The sequence below is a fragment of the Spodoptera frugiperda genome, chromosome 31, assembly GCF_023101765.2.
Source record: "Spodoptera frugiperda isolate SF20-4 chromosome 31, AGI-APGP_CSIRO_Sfru_2.0, whole genome shotgun sequence".
NCBI classification, from domain to species: domain Eukaryota; kingdom Metazoa; phylum Arthropoda; class Insecta; order Lepidoptera; family Noctuidae; genus Spodoptera; species Spodoptera frugiperda.
This window is the reverse complement of record NC_064242.1, coordinates 12,506,545-12,528,856: the sequence shown is the minus strand read 5'-3', so window position 1 is coordinate 12,528,856 and position 22,312 is coordinate 12,506,545. Positions and strand designations below refer to the sequence as shown.

The 22,312-nt window shown below is 37.4% G+C and overlaps 4 protein-coding genes across 7 annotated transcripts in view; 3 read left to right on the top strand and 1 right to left on the bottom strand.

Annotated features, from left to right (window-relative positions):
- Window positions 1–22,312, bottom strand: part of LOC118276239 (uncharacterized) — a 276,416-nt gene that overhangs the window by 144,853 nt on the left and 109,251 nt on the right. The window lies entirely within an intron of this gene.
- LOC118275979 (neuroligin-4, X-linked-like) lies at window positions 1,240–8,992 on the top strand. The gene is made up of 7 exons (XM_050707192.1): window positions 1,240–1,378; window positions 1,527–1,683; window positions 1,816–3,116; window positions 3,483–3,638; window positions 6,221–6,377; window positions 7,286–8,598; window positions 8,756–8,992. Exons 1-7 carry the CDS (start codon window positions 1,308–1,310, stop codon window positions 8,919–8,921), a joined length of 3,321 nt encoding a protein of 1,106 aa, XP_050563149.1. The 5' UTR covers window positions 1,240–1,307; the 3' UTR covers window positions 8,922–8,992.
- On the top strand, window positions 10,606–13,413 carry LOC118276231 (juvenile hormone esterase-like). The gene is made up of 4 exons (XM_050707430.1): window positions 10,606–10,769; window positions 11,046–11,202; window positions 11,809–13,121; window positions 13,207–13,413. The coding sequence occupies exons 1-4, from the start codon at window positions 10,693–10,695 to the stop codon at window positions 13,370–13,372; spliced, it is 1,713 nt and encodes a 570-aa protein (XP_050563387.1). The 5' UTR covers window positions 10,606–10,692; the 3' UTR covers window positions 13,373–13,413.
- LOC118276232 (esterase FE4-like) lies at window positions 16,901–20,071 on the top strand. The gene is made up of 4 exons (XM_035594473.2): window positions 16,901–17,061; window positions 17,826–17,988; window positions 18,183–19,492; window positions 19,722–20,071. The coding sequence occupies exons 1-4, from the start codon at window positions 17,024–17,026 to the stop codon at window positions 19,879–19,881; spliced, it is 1,671 nt and encodes a 556-aa protein (XP_035450366.2). The 5' UTR covers window positions 16,901–17,023; the 3' UTR covers window positions 19,882–20,071.

The window sequence follows — 22,312 nt, the reverse complement described above, 5'->3', positions numbered from 1 at the left end:
ATCAACATCAATATTGATATTTTCGAGAAAAATTGTATAGTCTGTTACTAACTGCAAAGCAAACAATTAATAGGAGATAACCTTGATACATTCTTAACCCACGATAGTAACATGCTGTATAAACAATAATTAATTTAATATAATTGCTATCTTTTTACAATAATAAACTTATTGAACCATTTTTTTTTTTTGTAGGATTCTTTGGATTTAGGCTATTCGTTATTTTTAATCGTTATTTTTTATGATATAATCCGGTAAACGCCTGAAATCACCTGATGGTAAGAAATCACCGTCGCCCTTGGGCAACTCCAGAGGCGTCACAACTGTTTTGCCCGTCTTTTGGGGGTTAGGAATTTTAGGGTTGTTGGGGAATCGGTGATTGGGAAGATTGGGGAAAAAATGGGTAATTATGATAACTCCGGTAACGTCAGTCACACCACGAAACACAACGCATACGTTGTTTCGTATCGGTTTTTTGTGAGGCCTTGGTATCACTTCGGTCAAGCCGGCCCATTCGTGCCGAGGCATGGCTCTACCGCACTCCTGTTGCGGGATCCGAGACAGTTATTCTTATGTATCTTCTAAAAGATATCACCGCACTCCACCGTATCTGTACCGCCCAAATAGGATTTAGTGGGTGGGTGAGGTAACTGGTTGTAAACAACCTGTATCCAGAACCTTTTATCAGGTCATCTTTACCACTTTCATCATGGTGTTAGTAGGTGCTCCGCTTCCTGTTGCGTAGTCTCCATCTGAGAACTGGTTTGCTCAGTCGGCTGTCCTTTTTATGATCTATTCTGACCTTGAAACCGGCCACCGCGTCACAGAATTAAAATAATTATAACTTTAGTTCTAATCATGCCATCAAGCTGTAATATTATTTTGCAAAATGATAGGCAGAGATGTACAAGTAAGGGTCAAGTAAAGGGTTTTTAATAAACATAACGTTACACTTTTTAACCGTTGAAGAGGTGCGAGAGGACAGATTTACACAATAAGACCCATATTTCACTGGAAAGTCACGTATAATAGGTGGTGAACTTATTTTATGGCAATCCATACAGGGAGTTATGAATTGTGTCGAAATATTTTTGTTAAATATAATTCATTTAATATTCTTAAATATGCCATAGGTATCGTGTTACCATCTTACTGGTATGAGTAAACAATTAAACACCCGAATGTGCAAAAATTCCTTGTAATTTGTGCATTATTTAAATTGCTTTTCATATGTGTAATTATACAATGTTCATATTGTAGGTATGTAAACACGAATTTTTCGTATAAAAAGCGCTGTAGCTGCCTCGATGCAGTATCCTAACTTGGTCTCTCAAGTGAGCAAAATGAATATTCTACTGTTGTGCTTCGTTGCATTCGGGTAAGTTAACAATCATTTTTATTTTACCCACGCTTGACTTAAATGAGTCGTTGTCTATTCGATTAGATGAATAATGTTACGAATTAGGTATAATTTGATAGCACAACAATAGCCAAAGTTCTTCAATATTCCAATGTATTACTTACAGCACATTTAAAGCAATAGTGTGCGATGCTCCCATAGTACAAGTGGAACAGGGCGCGTTACGCGGCAAACTCCAGGATGCGGTCGCGGGAGGCTATCAGTTCTACAGTTTTGAAAACATTCCCTACGCAAAACCACCAGTCGGAAACCTGAGATTCAAGGTAATTTCATATTTTTTTATAATAGCGTATATATTTCTCATCGTTTCAATTTGAACACCTATGTATATTTGTTTATTGAGCACCTTTTGAAAATATCACACTATTTAGTTTATTATTGATGATTGTTCCCAGGCACCCGAAGAACCGGAATCATGGGAAGGCGTCAGGGATGCCACCGCTCTAGGACCCATGTGCCCACAGTACAGCCCCTTGAGTGGCATCTGGAACTTAGGCAGTGAAGACTGTCTCTCCTGTAACGTATACACTCGCAATTTAACAGGAAAGGCACCTGTTATGGTCTACATATCTGGTTTTGCCTACTTCTTTGATGGAGATTATGAAAGTCTCTACGGAGCTGATTACTTGGTCGAAGATATGGTAGTAGTTACATTCAATTACAGAAAAGATGCATTGGGTTTTCTGGACCTTGGCATTAAAGATGCTCCTGGAAATGCTGGTTTAAAAGATCAAGTTTTACTTCTTAAATGGGTACAAAAGAACATTGCAGCGTTTGGAGGTGATCCAGACAGCGTCACTTTGGTTGGGTTAAGTTCTGGTTCAGCGGCGATTGCGCATCACTTGATGTCACCATTGTCTACAGGCTTATTCCACAAGGCTGCTCTGATTAGTGGAGTACCTTCTTGTGATGCTATATTCTCATACAAAGTTAAGGAAAAATCTTTGCTCCTTGGCAAAAAATTAGGTTACGATGGTGAATCCAAAGAGGAGCTATTAACTTACCTCCAAAGTCTACCCTATAAAGATTTGATGTACAAAATGATTTACGTTTCATCTGCTGAAGAACAGCAAAGTCAGTTGTTGAAGAAAATGTCCACATTCGTGCCAGTTGTTGAAGAAGATTTTGGTCAAGATAGGTTCATCACTGAGGATATTACGAGCGCTTTGGAAAATGGACTAGTCAACAAAGTAGACCTCTTGATTGGATATTCTGACCAAGAAGCTCTGATCGTTGTTAATCAGTACGCTGATTATTTGTTGAACCTCTACAAAGAGAACCCACTACTTTTCGTTCCTAACAAAATATTGTACCAGGAGGACATTGAGGATAAAAAACTGGCCTTAGCTAATAAAATCAAAAACTATTACTTGGGAGACAAAGAAGTGAGCGTGGACAACATGAAAGAATTTGTTCAGTGCAACAGTCACTCCTGCATGATATATGATGTTTTGAAATTCGCACAAAAGGTTTCTAAATTGACTGATACGTACATGTTCAAATTCAGTAGTGTTTCAAACAGGAACCTGTACGGTAACGAAGGAGAGAAGTTCGGCTTTAGAGGAGCTTCTCACGGAGACACCGTCTTGTACATGTTTGACCCTAAACCCTTGAATATGGTTGTAAGCGCTGACAGCAAGGAATACGCTCTTATCAAACAATTCGTAGGCAGTATATCCAACTTCGCAGCTACTGGGTACGTTTCTAACGATATTATTTTAATTAACGATATTAATTTCTTCATATTCATATTTTTATAGATTTTAAATATAATCAACAACGTCCCGCCTTTTATCCCCGAAGGGGTAAACAGAGAAACAAATAATATGGCACGTAATGACCCTATACAATGTACACCCACTTATCACTATTTGTGTTATAAGTCCTATGTAATAGGGGGTGAACCTATTGCCATATACTGGACACAATTCCAGACTCCGTGCTACCACTGAGAAACTTTCGAAAAACCGAAAAAAGTCCAGTAATACAACCCCTTGTCCAGCAGTCGCACTTGTGGCTACTCAACCAACGAGCTTCATTCACATTATAATTTTTGTTACAGCAAACCTGCCGCCAACTGGCCTAAATTCGACGTTGAGAGCCAAAACTACGTGGAATTCACGGACTCCATGACAGTGAAACAAGGACCCAACAGGGCTGATGTTATATTCTGGGACGGCATATACGAGCAGGCGCACCACCCTATCTACCCGAACTAATCTGATGACCAATCTCCAAACTTTTTTTCAATTTGTATCCATGCAGCATTTAGTTTCGGGCTTCTATTGTTTCACTCTGAATGCTTTGTTGTATCACTGTCAAAATTTGTTGTTTTTCTTGTGATAAATGAAATGAATAAATGTTGATTTGATATATTTTTAAAAGGCTTTTTTATTGCTTAAGTTCTGACAATGGGTCTGCGGACGGTGAGCAAGGGTAGCTCGCCGTCCGACCAGAACCAGACCCACGAGCGGCGCGTTGCGTTCTGCGCGCGCCTCAAAGAGCCATCAGACCACCACAGATGGGATCCAGTAGGACTGATATCTAATTTAATCTACGGACTACCTAGAAGGGTTTACCGGGGCTCCGGCTCGAAAAGCAGGAGTAGGAACGGGGTGGTTTTTAGTCAGTAAGAGTCTGACATTATTAGAACGCGTGTCTGATCATTTTCCCCACTTAAAAAAAAAGGTTCTGACAATTCTTACATGTCCTTGCCACTACTATATAAGTTTCTAGAATTTTCCGGATATGAAATAAATTATTAAACCATATGCCATAGGTATTTGATGACTGAATCCATTAAATACATATCCAATATATAAATTTAAAAGTAAAAGTTTATTTGTTGGTTAGGATGTTTGTCCATCAATCATGCTGAAACTACTGAACGGATTTTGATGAAATTTGGTATACAGATAGGGTATGAGCTGACTTGGGTGATAGAATACTTTTTATTCCACAGGAATGCGGGCGAAGCCGGTGGCACAAGATAGTATAAATATTATAAATTCTAACAGTTGTGAAAATTGTGAATTCATCCATATTTTAATTACTTTGTTGTAAATGAGGATTTTTCTTCTGTTCAAATAACAGTTTGAAAATTCGTTTCACTTTATAACCGTGAATTTTTGAAAGAGACAATCTACCCATTTAGATCGTTCGTTAGAAACGCTCGAATAATTAATACTGAGTATTCAAACCAGTTAATGCGACATTACTTTTAAAGGAGAATTGACGAAAATGTACCCTTTCAATTTTAATTAAGGTTTCAAATGGTATTTTGATTATGAACTGAATATTTTTATAGTATCTAGAAAAATATAGAAATGAGTAAGTATATCATTAGTCAATGTAAGACCCCATTTTATATTAGCTTTACTATGAGTTCCATGTAAGAAGGTTGGGCATAACATCGATGTCGATGGTCGAAAGGCTACTTGATCTAAGCGACATTTTTGGCGATATTGAGTTATATACGTCATTCTATGGAGAAACATTCGGTGATTCCGAATAAGTCTATAAATTAATTATGATTATTAAATTAGCCATCGATTTCATATTTTCCAGTTTCATTTTCGACTTACTCCAATAATAAGAATAGGCAATTCCAATAACACTTTTCCGACCAGTCATTCTAACGAAATACCCTATCTGACCCTGCCCCTATTACTTACATGTTTATAATTTTTACAGTTCATCATTCCAATGCTCCTTTGAGCGAGTGGTTTATTTTTGTTTTATGGAATAAGTGGCAAACCTGCAGACACGTCACCTGATGGTAAGCGATCAACGCCGCCCATGGACACCAGCAACACCAGAGGAGTCACAGGTGCGTTGCCGGAAAATATGCTACTTGTACTTCACAAACTAAGCACAGTAGGTACCCTATTGTACTGAATTTTTCTCACTCTCCCCTACACTCATTGAGCTGATCAAATTCCGTATCGAAGATGATATTACATTTTTGAAAAATTACATAATAATTTATGGCATGTTAATATTTGACAGATAAATATATATAACTCGTGTATATTTTGAATATTAATTGCCGTATATAAGAGTGACTTATATAGGTATATGACATAAGTATTAAGTACAGAGTACAAGCCCAACAATGGAAGTCAAGGGATCTGTTTTTATATTTCTTGCTTGGTAAGTCTCATTTTAAATAATTTTTTCTTCGCCTCTGTGATTATTATTATTCTATTGTTTGAAGGTGCTTAATGTAATAAGAATTTTCTATTTGAATGAATTAAGAAACAATGGGTTGATAAAAAAATACTAGCAAAACTACTATTTTGTACTGATTTTAAATTAACTTTTTCGTGTAAAGTGTTTCTTATTACTATTAACATAATTACCTACATATGTAAATGAACTACAAATCACGGTTTACTCATATATTATTAATGCGAACACGCGGCGACGTTGCGCAGCCTAGAGTAGGCTGCGCACGCTGCTCATGATGAAGAGTCCCTTTGTGACTAGCAGAGCTTTTTTCCCATTAATTTGTAAGTAAACCGTGATTTTTTTATTAATTTAGTATGTTTTATTGTAACTTTCGTGAGACATACTAAATTAATTATTATGTTATCGGCTTACTCACGTACTATTTTGACGAGGAACTCGACTAGTTTCAAGCCATGCTAGAGGCTCATATTGTCGCGCGGCGCGGCGATTGTCGCGCTGCTACTGAAAGTTTCAGTAGTACGTGAGTAAGCCGATAACATAATAATTAATTTAGTATATGTCACGATAGTTATTATAAAAAAAACGTACATATTTATTTTTACTATATAGTATTCTACAATGGATTTCCTGCGAATTCGTTGAAGTGGAAGTGGCTCAAGGTCACTTACGTGGAGAAGTATTGGAGACAGTTACTGGTGAAGCGAAGTACTACAGCTTTAAAGGCATTCCTTACGCCAAGCCGCCTGTTGGTTCTCTTAGGTTTAAGGTAAATAGTATTATAACATGAATATTAGATTAGTTTCCGATGAAAATTATATATACCTTGGCCAGACCAAGATCAGCTATCTTATTGGTTGGTTGTGTCAGCACTCGATTATGAAGATTGGTTCATAGTTACCGATGAAGAGCGAGGAATCGTGAAGGTACCACATCTTTCAACGCCGTGCTTTTTAGTTTTGATAGTATTCTATGTAATATCAACTCTGTATTTTTTTATGGTATTAGCCGGTAAACTAGCAGACGGATCTCCTAATGGTAAGCAATCGCTGCCGCCCATGGACACCCGAAACATCAGAGGCATTACAAGTGCGTGGCCTTTTGGGGGTTAGGAATTTAAGGGTTGTTGGGGAATCGAGGATTAGGAATATTGGGAAGGTAATAGAGCCCCCCTTAACCTCATTCACCCAACGAAACACAATGCAAGCGTTGTTTCAAGTCGGTTTTTTTGTGATAACCAACCCGTGACGTAGATACCCCAGTCTCTCCTACACATATTGAATGTAATGCCAACTCCTATTTCCAAGGTAAATACTGAGCTGGTTTACTATGCTCTAGTCGAAATCTACAACTACATCAAGAAACTATTTTTAGAATCACGATTACAACCACTTTTTGCTTCATTGTATTTAAATGGTCAGCATATTTTTTGTTTTGTACGATTTTTACTCAAAGAATTTACATAAATTAATTACTGATAGCGATCTTTATATAAGCCAAATATTGAGCACAAAATGGCTTGAGGCTTAGGTTGATTATAAATATAAACTACTATTCAGTCCTTGGCGATAGGACAATCCTTTACATCGAGCTATAAAAGACATAGCTAATAACGCCTAGAGAATTACCGCGGTATGACAGTATACTTGCAATTGATGACTATGTCTTTTATTTAAGGATCCACAACCACCGGAACCATGGGACGGAGTGAGAAACGCGACACAACACGGCTCCGTGTGTCCTCAAATAGATTTACTCAACAGTGTTGTTATACCTGGCAGTGAAGACTGTCTCTTCCTCAATGTGTATACTCCTGATTTAACACCAGAACATCCTTTACCAGTCATGGTCTTCATCCATGGAGGAGGATTTAAATTTGGCTCAGGAAACGTTGACGTTTACGGACCAGATTTCTTAGTAGCCAAAGATGTAATAGTCGTAACAATGAACTACAGGTTAGATGTCTTAGGATTCCTTGCTTTAGGAACAAAAGAAGTCCCTGGTAATGCTGGAATGAAGGATCAGGTCCTAGCATTAAGATGGGTGAATGAAAATATTGAAAGCTTTGGAGGTGATAATCAAAACATCACCCTATTTGGTGAAAGTGCCGGTGCATCTGCTGTTGGTTATCACTTGGTTTCACCAATGTCTAAAGATCTGTTCCAAAAAGCAATATTACAAAGTGGTGTGCCTAGTATGGACCCTCACATTCCTTACAGAACCGTAGAGAGAGCATTTGTCCTCGGAAAGTCTCTTAACATTACAACTAAAAATCCCGCTGAACTCCTTGTCTCACTACAAGAGCTACCAGCCGTGGAACTGCTGAACAGGACTGCATATTTGTTTGCATCGGAATCGATAACTCATATTGTGTTTAAATTTACTCCTTTCACTCCTATAATAGAAGAAGACTATGGCCAAGAGATATTTGTGGGTGAAGATCCCTTTGATACTTTAGACAGTGGTAATGTTAACAACATAGATATTATGTTTAGTTACACTAAATATGAGATGCTGATCATGTTACCGTACTATGTGAATGATACTTATCGGTACATACAACGGTACAACAGGTACCCAGAGCTCCTAGTGCCCAGTAAAATATTGATGAAGGCAAATAATGATGACATCTACTACTTGTGGAATAAAATTAACGATTTCTACTTTGGCAATAAGAGTATAAGTGTTGAAAACATGCCTGAGTTCATCAACTACGCTGGCTTTGCCAGTCTTGTATATGATGTCCATAGATTTATCAGACGCTGGCCTCAGGTCGGGAATATCTACCTCTTTAAGTTCGAAAGTATCTCAAGCAGAAATTTCTACGGTCTGCCAGGCGCTGCCTACGGTCTCAATGGCCCTTCCCACTTCGATGATTTGTTCTATGTGTTTGATCCTAAATCGTTGCAGTTCCCTTTGCCAACTGATAGTCGAGAATATAAATTGGTTCAGCAAATGGCTACCATCTTCACGAACTTTGCTAAATATGGGTGAGTACGTTAAATCTTGCATCAACACAATATGATTTACGTATAAGTAAAAAAAGGCGAAGAATAACTCTCTCACCTAACTTATTTTATAATCGCTTATTGACACACAAGCAGATACGAGATAGACAAAAAATAAATCGTTATACTTTTCTTTCAGAAACCCGACTCCAGACTCGTCCCTGGGTGTGTCTTGGCCTCAGTACAACAAAAGTAAGCAAGCTTATGCGATCGTAGCTGACAACATCACTATAGACTACAAACCTGATGCTAAAGATATCAAATTCTGGAAGAAAGTTCTCGAATACGCTCACATCAAATTCTAGTCTATAATTATTTATTAGTTGTTTACTAATTATCTGTTACGTTTCAATAAATTATTTCGTTTCAAATATCTGTGTTTGGCTTTTGAATTAGTCCATATTTATTTGAAATTAACGCCTAATTAAAGTATCTTATTTTGGCACACACGTGTAAAACGTTTATTTTAATTTAAAAAAACATCAGGCGCTGTTGTTTTTCATACTGATTTTTCAATCACATTTATTATTATTTGCCATCTTATTTTGCTTAGAAAATTAAGTAATATTACTAATTAATACTTCAACAAGCAACACGAGTGTCTTGCAGACCATATAGGAAACTGCTTAGTTGCATTTTTTGAAACGTTAAAAACGATATTTTCTTTGAATTTTGTACGAAAAAAATGCGTTATGACGTCATAAGATTTTTACGTTAAATAGCAGATTTCTTTCTAAATACTTAAAAAAAGTCGTGTAACGATCTATTAATAAAAGTTAGTGTTTTTTTTTTCAATATCTTATTGTATTGAAATTTATTTTTGACTGAGGAAACTATCCAATCGTCAAAAATGAAATCATATTACACAAAAATATGACCAATGGCATAAATATTAAGATTGAACATCGTGAGTATTCATATAATGTTAATATCTTTTAATTTATATTTGTTTAGTCGTTTCGGTTACCTGAAAAATCTCCTAATAAACATCTATTTCTCCTAATAAACGCCTTTGGCAAGGCGAGATTGGTATTCATAATATAATGTTAGTGACTTTCCGGTAACCTGGACTCTTACTAACTAAAAACCACTACGTCTCACCCCCCCGTTTCGTATTACCTAATATTTGAGTTTCATATATTACCTAAACGTTTTTAATTAGTCAGAAGTGGGTGTCACAGGGTTTTTTTTCGAAAAAGGTATAAAAGTTTTATTGTCACCACTTTTTAAATTACTTTCTTATTTACATAACGTGTTAACACAATGACTGGATATTTTTTTCAAGGTGATTTTCATATTAATTATTGGTTTTTATTTGATGACAATTAGTAACAGAGAAGTGGATAACCTCTTAGTACTTACGTACTTAAAACAGTTGTTAATATTTCATTATTAAGCAATTTTTGCCTGTCTGTCTGTCTGTTTGTTCACGCATCACGCAAAAACTACTAGTCCGATTATGATGAAACTTGGCATAATTATACTTGAATATCCTGGGCACAAGGCACTGGGTATTTTTATCCCGAAAGAGTATAAAGAGAGAGTAGAGACATTAAAAAACAAACTTAATAATGCGGCTCGATCCCTAGACACCGTTACTGTAGGAAACGCATACATGCGGTTGCGGGTGCGGGTGCGGGTGCCAGTACAGTTTCCTTGGATTCCCGGCCCAAATACTGCTAGAAGTGATTATTCAACACGAACGAAGTCACGGACCAAAGTAGTTTATAATATATTCTTAGACGTAGGTAAACGTCTGTCACTCCTAGCTAGTCCCAACTTGTTTTGCAGCAGTACCTACGTATCGCATGTACCCAAAGGTTGTCTAACAGAGATTGCCGTTAGCAAAACCATATTTATGTATAATACAAAGCATTTCATACCAACAAATTGAATAAAATATGCTACGTGACTTTGTAATGATAACAAGTTTAAGAAATAATAAAAAAAAAACTTTATATGTTGAGTTGAACAAATATTTAATGAATGTAAGTACATATGTACGTATCGTGTTTATTTTTTGGATGTTAATGGCGGTATATAAGAGTTACCTGGTGGCTTGTTGCGTGACTACAGATGGTGCATAGCTTGTATAGCGGCACCAGGTCGATCACGATGGAAACTAAAATATCATTCTTTTTATTTTTTACTTGGTGAGTCTCATTTTTTAAGTCATTCATTGTTTTATTTCGTTTTACGCGGTGGATGGTATTTAATTATTACTTTATGTGAACAATGTATTGTTGATTATGTTTTATGTTTAACAAATGATGTTATACGCCGGTTTGCGTTGAGGCCATAGCATCAAGCGTGTCTCTCCCACGTATAATCTGTTAGCTATTTTGTCAGAGAGATTAGCTACTTATAATTCTTGCATTTCGTTTGGTTGCCAATACATTTCTTGAAATAAACTTAATTTAATTTTACAGCTTTCTTCAATGGATATCTTGTGAATATGTCGAAGTGGATGTGGCTCAAGGTCGCTTGCGTGGAGAGATCTTAGAAACGGTTACTGGTGAAACAACGTACTGCAGCTTTAAAGGCATTCCTTATGCCAAGCCTCCCGTCGGTCCTCTCAGGTTCAAGGTAACTTAACATCAGAACGTAATAATTGACTACCACCAGCCACTCAGATCAGGAGACCAGACTAGACTAGGAGGACTAGACTAGGAGGACTTGAGGTAGATCCTAATCTACCTCTAGTCCTTTGAACGTCTTTGAGCTGATCTTGGTGATGATAGCAAAAAATTTCAATGTTTTCCCAACTGATTCATTCCCATTGTTGGTAACTTCGAGAACTGGTTTTAATATTCTCTATCTGACATTGTACAACTCGACTTCAAGTACGTATGTAGTTCTAGAAACAGGATTACAGTTTTTTTTTAGTAATGGTATTTAAATGTTCTTCTGGTACTTTTTTGTTGTTTTTTTTTAAGACTGCTCGCTTGGCTCTACCCAAAGTATACACCTACCTACCTATTATACATAAATACACTTAAATTCCTCATCGTCTCATCAGAGACAAAAACTGCTAATGTGCCTACAGCCAACGTTTAGAATAGGCTCACCCATATGGTGTATATTAGTGGGCCACTCAGTACAGTTAATACTGTCACAGCGTCTGAACAGTTACATCTATATTATCATATTAAGTTTCTTATATCTTTTTCTCATCTTATATGTTTTTTCCAGGATCCTCAACCACCAGAACCATGGGACGGAGTAAGAAACGCCACCCAACACGGTTCCGTGTGCCCGCAAGTAGAGTTACTCAACAACATCGTGATACCTGGCGATGAAGACTGTCTCTTTCTCAATGTCTACACCCCCACTCTCACACCAAAATCTCCACTACCCGTCATGGTCTTCATTCATGGAGGATCCTTCAAATTTGGCTCTGGAGACGTCGATGTTTACGGACCAGATTTCTTAGTAGCCAAAGATGTAATTGTCGTCACGATAAATTACAGGTTAGATGTGTTAGGATTCCTCACGTTAGGAACAAAGGAAGTCCCTGGCAACGCTGCAATGAAGGATCAAGTCTTTGCATTAAGATGGGTGAACAAAAATATTAAATACTTTGGAGGTGACAATCAAAAAGTCACCTTATTTGGAGAAAGCGCTGGTGCAGTTGCTGTTGGTTATCACTTGGTTTCTCCAATGTCCAAGGGTCTGTTTCAAAGAGCAATATTAGAAAGTGGTGCCACCAGTGTAGACTGTTTCCTGCCTCACAAACCGAAAGAGAGAGCGTTTGCTCTTGGAAAAGACCTTAATATTATTACTAAAAATGCCACTGAACTTCTTCTCTCACTGCAAGAGCTACCAACCCTGGAACTGCTGAATAGGACTGCATATCTGTTTGCATCTGAAGAATTGACTCATGTTGTGTTTAAGTTTAGTGCATTCACTCCCGTGCTAGAAGAAGACTATGGCCAAGAGATATTTGTGAGTGAAGATCCCTACGATTCCTTAGACCGTGGTAACGTCAATAATGTAGACGTCATGGTCAGTTACAACCAACATGAGACGCTCATCATGCTGCCGTTCTATGTCAATGACAATTTTAGGTACATCCAACGGTACAACAGATACCCAGAGATGCTAGTTCCCAGTAAAATTCTGATGAAGGCCAATACTGATGACATCTACTACTTATCGAAAAAAATTAACGATTTCTACTTCGGCGACAAGAGTATAAGTGTTGAAAACATGCCCGAGTTCATCAACTACTCTAGTTTCGCCAGTGTCGTGTATGATGTCCACAGATTTATCAGACGCTGGCCTAAAGTTGGGAGTGTCTACCTCTTTAAATTCCAAGGTTATTCAAGCCGAAGCTTCTACGGTTTACAGGGTGCTCCCTATGGCGTGTTTGGTCCTGCTCACTTTGATGATTTGTTCTATGTATTTGATCCTAAATTGATGCAGTTCCCTCTGCCAATTAACAGCACAGAGTATAAAATGGTTCAACAAATGAGTAGCATTTTCTCAAACTTTGCTAAATTTGGGTAAGTACATGAAATAACTGTGTAATTATTAACTTTGTAATCTAGCCTTAATCATAAAATCTAACAATAAAAATACCTTTTCCAGAAACCCGTCTCCAAACAAGTCTCTGGGTGTGTCCTGGCCTCAGTACAACAAAAGTAAGCAAGCGTATGCGATCGTAGCTGAAAACATCACCATTGACTACAAACCTGATGCTAAAGACATCAAATTCTGGAAGGACATTCTTGAATACGCTCACATCAAGTTCTAGTCCTTATATTTCAAGTTAATAATAAATTGCTTTGAAATCTATTGTTGTTTTTCTGTTACTCTTATTTTATTTGTTTAGAAAACACACACAACATTACAATCTTGGTCGTTACTAGGTACTTAGATATATTACATCTTCTGTTCCCGAGAAAGTCGTAGGAAGGACTACATTTATCTGATAGAGAGCATCAACGCTTTCTTATAAACCATCTGACCTGCCTAAGAATGCTTTTCACCAGAGATGTGCTATGTAGCTATACTACAAGGATGTAATACCTAAGCTGTGAAACTATATGACCGTTCCCTCTGATACTAAGCTATGTAGCTGTGCAAGGAAGATACTCAGCTCAAGAATGCGATGTATCGATAGTTAGGAAGCCATCCATAGCACACAACCATAGCACGCATCATTCCATATAAAAAACTTGGCTTAGTTGAGTCCGTTGCCACCAGTGCTAAGCTATATGTACCAATAAATATGATTGGTGGAAGCCAAACGCATCCACAGCACCGTAGTATAACACATCTAGCGATAGCATGTAGGTACTACCTACAGATAGCAAAAAACCTGCATCTGTACCGATAAAGAACATGCTCTTAAATTAGTCTGACAGAGAGGCACATGAGAGGTGTTTTTGTATTTATTTTGTCAGGCGTTATTTTAATTTCCTAGTATTTTAGCAGAGGTATCATCATTGTTCTTTCTTGTAATGCATTGCATTTAATTTTTAAGTAGGAACTATTGAACCTATTGGTGGGACAAGAAGACCCACCGTGTCCTCTTATCCTAGGGTTAAGAGGACACGGTGGAGCATACAGTAACGGTGTGCCCTGAATAGACTGAAGCACCGTCGCAACCTCAGGGATGTGGTCGGCTATGGTGGCTTGCATCAGGCATTGGTTCAGTCCATGGTGCGGAGTTAGGGGGACTAGGATGCCGTCTTTTTCTTCCACAAAGCAGTCATGCTTGCTAAGGAAGAGGCAGGGCGCATGGGGGAACAAACCTCATGACGCCCCAACCGTCGCGAGAGATACTCCGGGCGTCGGGGATTGCGAGACGATCTCCGGCCACCGTAAGTGCGTGACTAACACTCCCTGTCGCCCCGCTCCAGGCGGGAGAAGTTTCACCCTCAAAAAAATAAAATCCTAGGGTTTGAGCTCCCGTTATGGATATATGGAATTTAATTTTCCTCATTATACATAATATTGATTATACATTACATTTATGTCAAAACTAGAAGATTTAAGTAGCTAGGAATAATTATTAATCTAAACTAACACATTATTTACAACTTAAAAATACCAAAAAAATAAGGAATAAAAACTAACTTAAAACTAAAATAAAGGCAATAGGCGTGGCAATTCTAAAATGCTAGGGTTGAACAAAATACGTTATAAATATTTTATTTGCATTGTCTGACACTATGCTTATAATTGCCATTTTTGGTTCTGAAGAGCGCACATACCAAATAAAACTAAATTCGATTGCCTATCAGTTTAGTATCAGCAAAATTTGGCAACTAAATGTTTTAAAATTACTTTATTGTCAGGCTATTGATCAAACTGTAACTCGATGTGGAAGTGAATACGTAACTCCAAAACAGCTGAATCAATTTTAATAAAATTTATATAGAACCATCGAGAAACATGTGAACCTATTTTTAACGGGGAAAATCATCCAATGACATCTCCCGCCTTGGGCGAGGCGAGAGGGGATGTTAGACTTGCTGACTAAAAACCACCCCTTTCTTACTCCTGCTTCGAGCCGGAGCCCTGGTAGTCCGCTAATTATCATCCACTCCTAAACTTTCATTCGTTTTATTTAAGTATTATTATCTTATATGACAAAAAAATACGTCTCTAATATTTATTTTCATTACACTGATAACTGACGAACTAAATAGATTTTTAATTTTCACATCCCGTCATCATTCCTATTCTCATTTTGTAGATGGATTCCAGTCTATACAATGTGATAGGGGTGGGACTTCTAACCCGTTAAGGCTGAGTACTACATCTAATTTTATCGACAAAAAAAAATAATATCCCCCATATTATTTTTGAACCATCAATTGAAAATATTAAAAAATAGCAATTTTTCGGTAAAAATAATTCAGAAATGATTTTTTTCTCACCAAAACATTATCAAACATATGAAAAAAGTAATGAATTAGTTAGCATAGGTTATTAGCTACCGTTTGTCGTTGTTTTTTCTACGACGCATACAACCTTTCACATAAAGTAAAAAAAATATTGAAATAGCTATAATTTATAGGGGGAGGGAGTTCAACACCCCATTTTTTTTTGTCGATACAATTAGATGTAGTACTCAGCCTTAACGGGTTAGAAGTCTCACCCCCATCACATTGTATACAAAAGCGATTATAAAACTTAGGATCAAGCGTACATTCGCACTCATTTCTTTTACCAAACTAATAGAGGACATCTGCACTTAATTAAACGTACCTATGTTACACATATCATTTATATAATATATGTAAACAAATAATTTATATTATAACGGTAATTCCATGTTATTTTACTTTCGACAGACTGACATTTGTTCAAATAATTATCATTACAATTTATACAGCATACAAAAAAATAATTAATTTTAATTTATATAACTTATTTTATTTGCACCGACAATTCGTGTAACGTCAATTCAATATACATATTTTTATTCATTTACTGACAGACATACAACGGACAGATAAAACTATTAAAGTTTATCTAAGAAAGTTAACTGCATAGCTTGGTATCAGTGGAAACGGTCACATAGTTTCACAACTTAGCTATTACATCGTCGTAGCATAGCTACATAGCACATCTCTGGTGGAAAAGCACCCTCAGGACTTTTTTTTTTAATTTGCCGAAATGCATGTCAGTGTCTATCTCACACATTACTTAACTTTTCAATACATATGTAATAAACTAATAATTATTCGATCATTTAAAGTGACTGAGTTTTACTGAGCTAGCTGCTCAAAAAAAAACAAGACAAGAAACAAAGTCGTGGGCCAAAGCTAGTGCAAAATCCACTAAAAAACGAAGCGAATTTATCCGATAATCGAGTTCATTTCTGTTGAATAACAATCGAATACGATTTCCAAAGATCGAATAAAATTATGAACGAGATTAAGATGAACCAGATTAAATCTGAAGATATCTTTCAATAGCCGCTAACGAGGTGTTTGACTGAGAAATTTCTATTAATAGAATCCCTATGTTTTTATCTATCAGTGAGAATTGGGTAAAATTCGTTAATTAATAGACATATTTACAATTAGAGGCACTTTATAAGTAACTTACTCACTTCAAAATAGGACTTTATTGGACTACTCATAAAAAAACTATTATTACCAAATTCAAGAAAGGATCAAATCGAATAATACTTTTATTCGATTAAAATCGCTTAATCTTCAGTATGCGATGCGGAAAAGTTATTTAGCATCTCTATGTTAATTGACTTTTTCTCACCTTGAAGTGAAATTATTGATACAAGTGCTTCCGTTTCCAAATATTATAATAGTTGCACAAATATGATATTTTAAAGAAAGTTATTAAAACAATAAGCTGAAATTGGTATAAAAAGGAGAAATTTTCGAATCGATATCAGTATCGGGCCTGTACAAGACTCTGGTGTTACAAAATGGGACTCATAACTACAGTTGGTCTTCTTGTTCTGTGGTAAGACATTTTTATATTTTATTTTCTCTTAATATATTATAATTTTTAATGTTATATAATAATATAGTTTACAATCATCACTATATTTGCACGTATGTCAAACCACCGTAGATCGGCACTATGTCTTCTTCTTTCATATAATTTATTGTATTTAATTGTTATCTGTTCACAAATAAACAAACTAACATTTCGGAAATGATTAAAAATATTTTGTTTTGTCATTTCATTGTCATTCAGTGTCCATTCATTCAAACTTTGATAAAAACGAAATAAATCTACTTGTCATCCTCCATCATTTAAACTTATCACCTCAATAGATAAAAATATACGATACTTATTTGTGACTTTTCAAAACAATGACAATCTTGTAATAGCGTGATATTTCGATCACTGCAAGTAATCAATCAACTTACCTAATCAGGTAAGCTCAAATATACCTAGAGCACCACCTACTAATCCGTCCATATATACACTTCCATTCTATTAAAATATTACATGGCCTACAGTTTTTTTCTTTATTCGTACATACCGATGTACGAATAAAGAAAAAAACTATGCACGAAATATCTGTGTAGCAACAAAATCCGAAATGTAGAAATTCACCAAAGAACCCGAGCCACTCTTAAATCTATGAGCTGAAGTGGCAATAGGCAGGCCACATCACTGGGCCAAGGAAGTGCTCAACTCCAGATTGACGAGCAGAACACGTAGCGAGCTCTAGTTGGACCGACTGTCTAACGTTATATAAAATCTTTTATTTCCAGTGTCGTACACAACATCTCCTGTGCCGACGATGTAACACTGGTACAAGTGGAGCAGGGTCAGCTCCGAGGCGAAGTTCTGGATGCAGTCGTTGGAGACTTCCAGTACCTCAGCTACAAGGGTATCCCATACGCCAAACCTCCCGTTGGCAAACTCCGATTCAGGGTAAATTACGTTTCTCTTAACAATATCATAATATAGTTGCAAGCGCAGGAGTAGAATATTAAATTACTCAAAATAAGATAAATGCATAAACATATATTTTTCCTAAACAAATCGACACACGAAAAAATGATTATTGAGATCTACCATGGATCGAGAAGGATCTTCTTAATTGACGAAAATCTTAAATTTTACAGGATCCAGTATACCTAGACTCATGGGAAGGAGTGTTGAATGCCACACAACACGGAAGCGTTTGCCCACAATTCAACCCAATAACAGCAGTGTACACCTCCGGCAGTGAAGACTGTCTCTTCCTGAACGTGTACACCCCTAGCCTCACCCCTGACACTCCTTACCCAGTTGTGGTATTCATCCACGGTGGGGCCTACATCTTCGGATCCGGCAACACAGACTTGTACAGCCCAGACTACTTGCTTGCCAACGATGTGGTAGTAGTGACAATCAATTACAGATTAGGTGCTCTAGGATTCCTGTCCCTAGACAATGAAGATGTACCTGGTAATGCTGCACTCAAGGACCAAGTCACAGCTCTGAAATGGGTGCAAAGGAATATCGGAAAGTTCGGAGGAAACCCGAATAGCGTCACTCTTCTAGGAGACACCGCTGGTGGAGCATCAGTCACTCTTCATATGTTGTCTCCAATGTCGAAGGGACTCTTCCACAAGGCTTTTGCAATGAGCGGCTCTGCTACTTGTGACTTTGGTATTACTTACAAACCTGCCGAAAAGGCAAAGGTTTTCGGAAAAGCGCTTAAGTGTGAAAATGTTGAAGACAGCGCAGCACTCCTTGATTGCCTTCAGGCCGCTGATTATGATACCTTCTATTCTATTGCTCCCACAGTCCTTGCTTCAGAAGAGATCACAGATGTCTTATTCAAAATGGAACACTTCACGCCAGTGATTGAAAAGAAAACTGGAAACAACTTCCTCACTGAAGACTACTACAGCGCATTGACGAAAGGACATGTCAATAAAGATGTGGACTTCATAATTGGGTACAGCAGTCAAGAGGCAGTACTCCTCATCGACCTTTACAACGCTTCTTACGTAGATTTGTACAGCAGATACCAGGAATTGTTCGCACCTAGTGAAATACTTATTAAGAGTACTCCAGACACGAATTTGAATGTGGCTAAGAGTGTGAAGGAGTTCTACTTCGGTGACAAACCTGTTGAAGTAGGAAACTTGGACTTGTTCGTGAAGTACGCGAGCAGCGCCAGCATTGGTTACCACGCACAGAGGTACGCCAACAAATGGGCCAATTTCGGAAGGAAGACTTACTTCTACATTTTCGATGGCTTCACAGACTGGAACTTCTTCGGGCAATCAGGAGTCAAATACGGCATTGAGAAAGCCAGTCATTTCGACATCGGTTACTACATCTTCTACCCGGAATCTCTGAACTGGTCCATCGATACCAACAGCGTTGAATACCAGGTGTCGAAGAAACTAACCACTGCGATCACCAACTTCGCAAAGTCAAGGTACATTACATACAACATTACTATCCCGTCTTCTTTCATCAAATACATTTTAGTCCCATTGCATTTTTTATATCTAAAGTATTTCAACTTCCATTTTATACACCAAAAGCAACAAACTAATAGATAAACTTTATAGTATTGTAATAAAGTCGTTTATTGCAGAACCCAATTTGGGGTAGCTTGAAGTGCTGTATTTCGTAAACGTTCTAATTCTGGTTATTGTTCACAGTGACCCAAGTGTGGATGGTGTGACATGGCCGCAGTACAGTGCCTCTAACAAAGCCTACGTGACCTTCGGGAACGATGGACTCTCGGTGGGCTATGGACCTGATGAAGCGGACTACAACTTCTGGGCAGGAGTCTACAAAAACGCTAGAATACCATTCTAATTCTTAAGTAGTAAATAATAAAGACTATACTTCAATAGCATCGATATTTATCGATGTCCGCATACATTGTTCCTTTCTATGACATTACTGATGGTTATTTTATCTTTGTATACTTATGTTATCTTGTTAACCGGCTTCTTTACTTTTTTACTTCCTTACTACAATACAATATTACAGAGAAGTAATTAAACCTGTCTGTTTTTATTAATTTCAATGCCACATATTTACCTTATCTATATTGTTGTCAGTAGCTACTTCTATGTTCTTTTTAAAACACTCAATATTGATTTCTTACAACTTCACGCCATTTATCATCTAAAGGTAGGCAGAGGTATACATAACGACACGTAATGCCACTGTATTCCAACATGCCATATTCCAAAATATTGATTTCTATCAGACTTCACTCCTGGGGATTTAAATATCTTCCAGAAAACATTGCATCTTTATTGGATAAGTAATTTCAAAATCTCTTTCTCTTTCTCTTTCTCTTTCTCTTTCTCTTTCTCTTTCACTTTCTCTTTCTCTTTCTCTTTCTCTTTCTCTTTCTCTTTCTCTTTCTCTTTCTCTTTCTCTTTCTCTTTCTCTTTCTCTTTCTCTTTCTCTTTCTCTTTCTCTTTCTCTTTCTCTTTCTCTTTCTCTTTCTCTTTCTCTTTCTCTTTCTCTTTCTCTTTCTCTTTCTCTTTCTATTTCTCTTTTTGTAAAACGTTGCTCCACACTAGGATTTTCTCCAGTGTCGTGGGTGCGTTTACAAACATACAAGTTCACATACACAGGACACCTAGACCCGAAACAACAATTTGTGGATCACACAAAGAGCTGCTCCAACCAATGAATGGTTAGAAAATCGCAAATTGATTTATTTAGAGTTGATTTTCTTTCATTTGATCAGAAAATGTCCACGGTTGAACCTTACATAGGGCCTTTACTGATGCATTCTAGATCAGTCGGTTCGAAGTCGCCTGCATCCAATGGCTAAATAGCTGTCCTTTTCACCAGGTCATCTGTCCACCTTGTAGCTTAATTAATAATTATATCAAAAATGTTATTTATAATATCAATAACAATGATGAATAAAGATCTTTGAATGAATGGTGAGTCGGACAAAATTTAATAGTACTTATTATTATTTATTATCTTATCGGTGACAATGAAACTCTGCAACGTAACTGTAATGTCATTTTGTTCAATGAATACTTATCTCGTGTATCATTTTTATTATCCTCGAAGGGGTAGACAGAGATGCACATTACGGAACGTAATGTCCCTGTACAATGTATGTACCTATACCCACTTTTCACGATTTATGTTATAACTCCCATGTAATAGGGGTGAACGTATTGCCATATACTGGGCACAATTCCAGACTCCGTGCTACTACTGAGAACTCTTCGAAAAACCGAAAAATGTAATACTTTTTTTTTGATGGTGGAAAATCATCCAATGACTTCTCCCGCCTTGGGCGAGGCGAGAGGGAGTGTCAGACTCTTACTGACTAAAAACCACCACGTTCCTACTCCTGCCCGTCGAGCCGGAGCCCCGGTAAACCCGCTAGGTAGTCCGCAGCTCCGGATTAGGCATCAAGAAATGTAATACTTAGGTCGATACCTTATTCGGCTCAATACTCAATTGTTTATTTGCAATCCATAATATTATGTAATGGTGGCCACATATGTAGCGATATACCTGAACGGTATATCGGGACTGAAGGCTGTGTGCAAGTATACTGGAGCGTGTGTGTGACAAAACTTGCACAAGTTTCATGACTTGTACAAGTCTGGAAAGCAGATTAAAACTACGATCTGTATACAAACTAGTTTGTGCAGGTATGCATGAGCGTGTGGGTAGGAACGCTTCAGTCTTCAGTCTTATGGGCACACCACGTGTTTCTGTGTGCGCGAATTGAACCCGAGATAAATAAATAAATCAATTGAGCCTTGAAACTAGTCACATTCCTCATCAAACAGTTGCGTGAGGAAACCGAAAAACATAACAATTAATTTAATGCGGAAGATATTATTGCATCGATAATGAAACAAACTTATTTCATCCTTCTTTTAAAGAATAATACTTAAATGAAAATAATAAATATGTATACCAATTTGACAATATCAAAGTCTAAGGCGTCATCCCCTTCGTACGAGCTCTCCATAAATTTAAACCAGTGCAACACGTCTCTGGATGGTCTCGTACGAATCGGGTGACACCATGGTGGTAGGTTTCAGCCAACGGCCTTATGACCTCCCAAACAAAAACATGTAGCATTTCGCCACGATGCTCGGTTACGCCGAGTGAGGGGAATGGGTCGAAGTGGGTGTTCCAATGCAGGCTGACCGGCCTGAAGTGTGCTGGTGTAGTTGCATCGGATGGCCAGCCGCGCAGGGTGGCGGGACCCCAGATACGGTGCACCGCTGGCCGATTGCGGATAGTT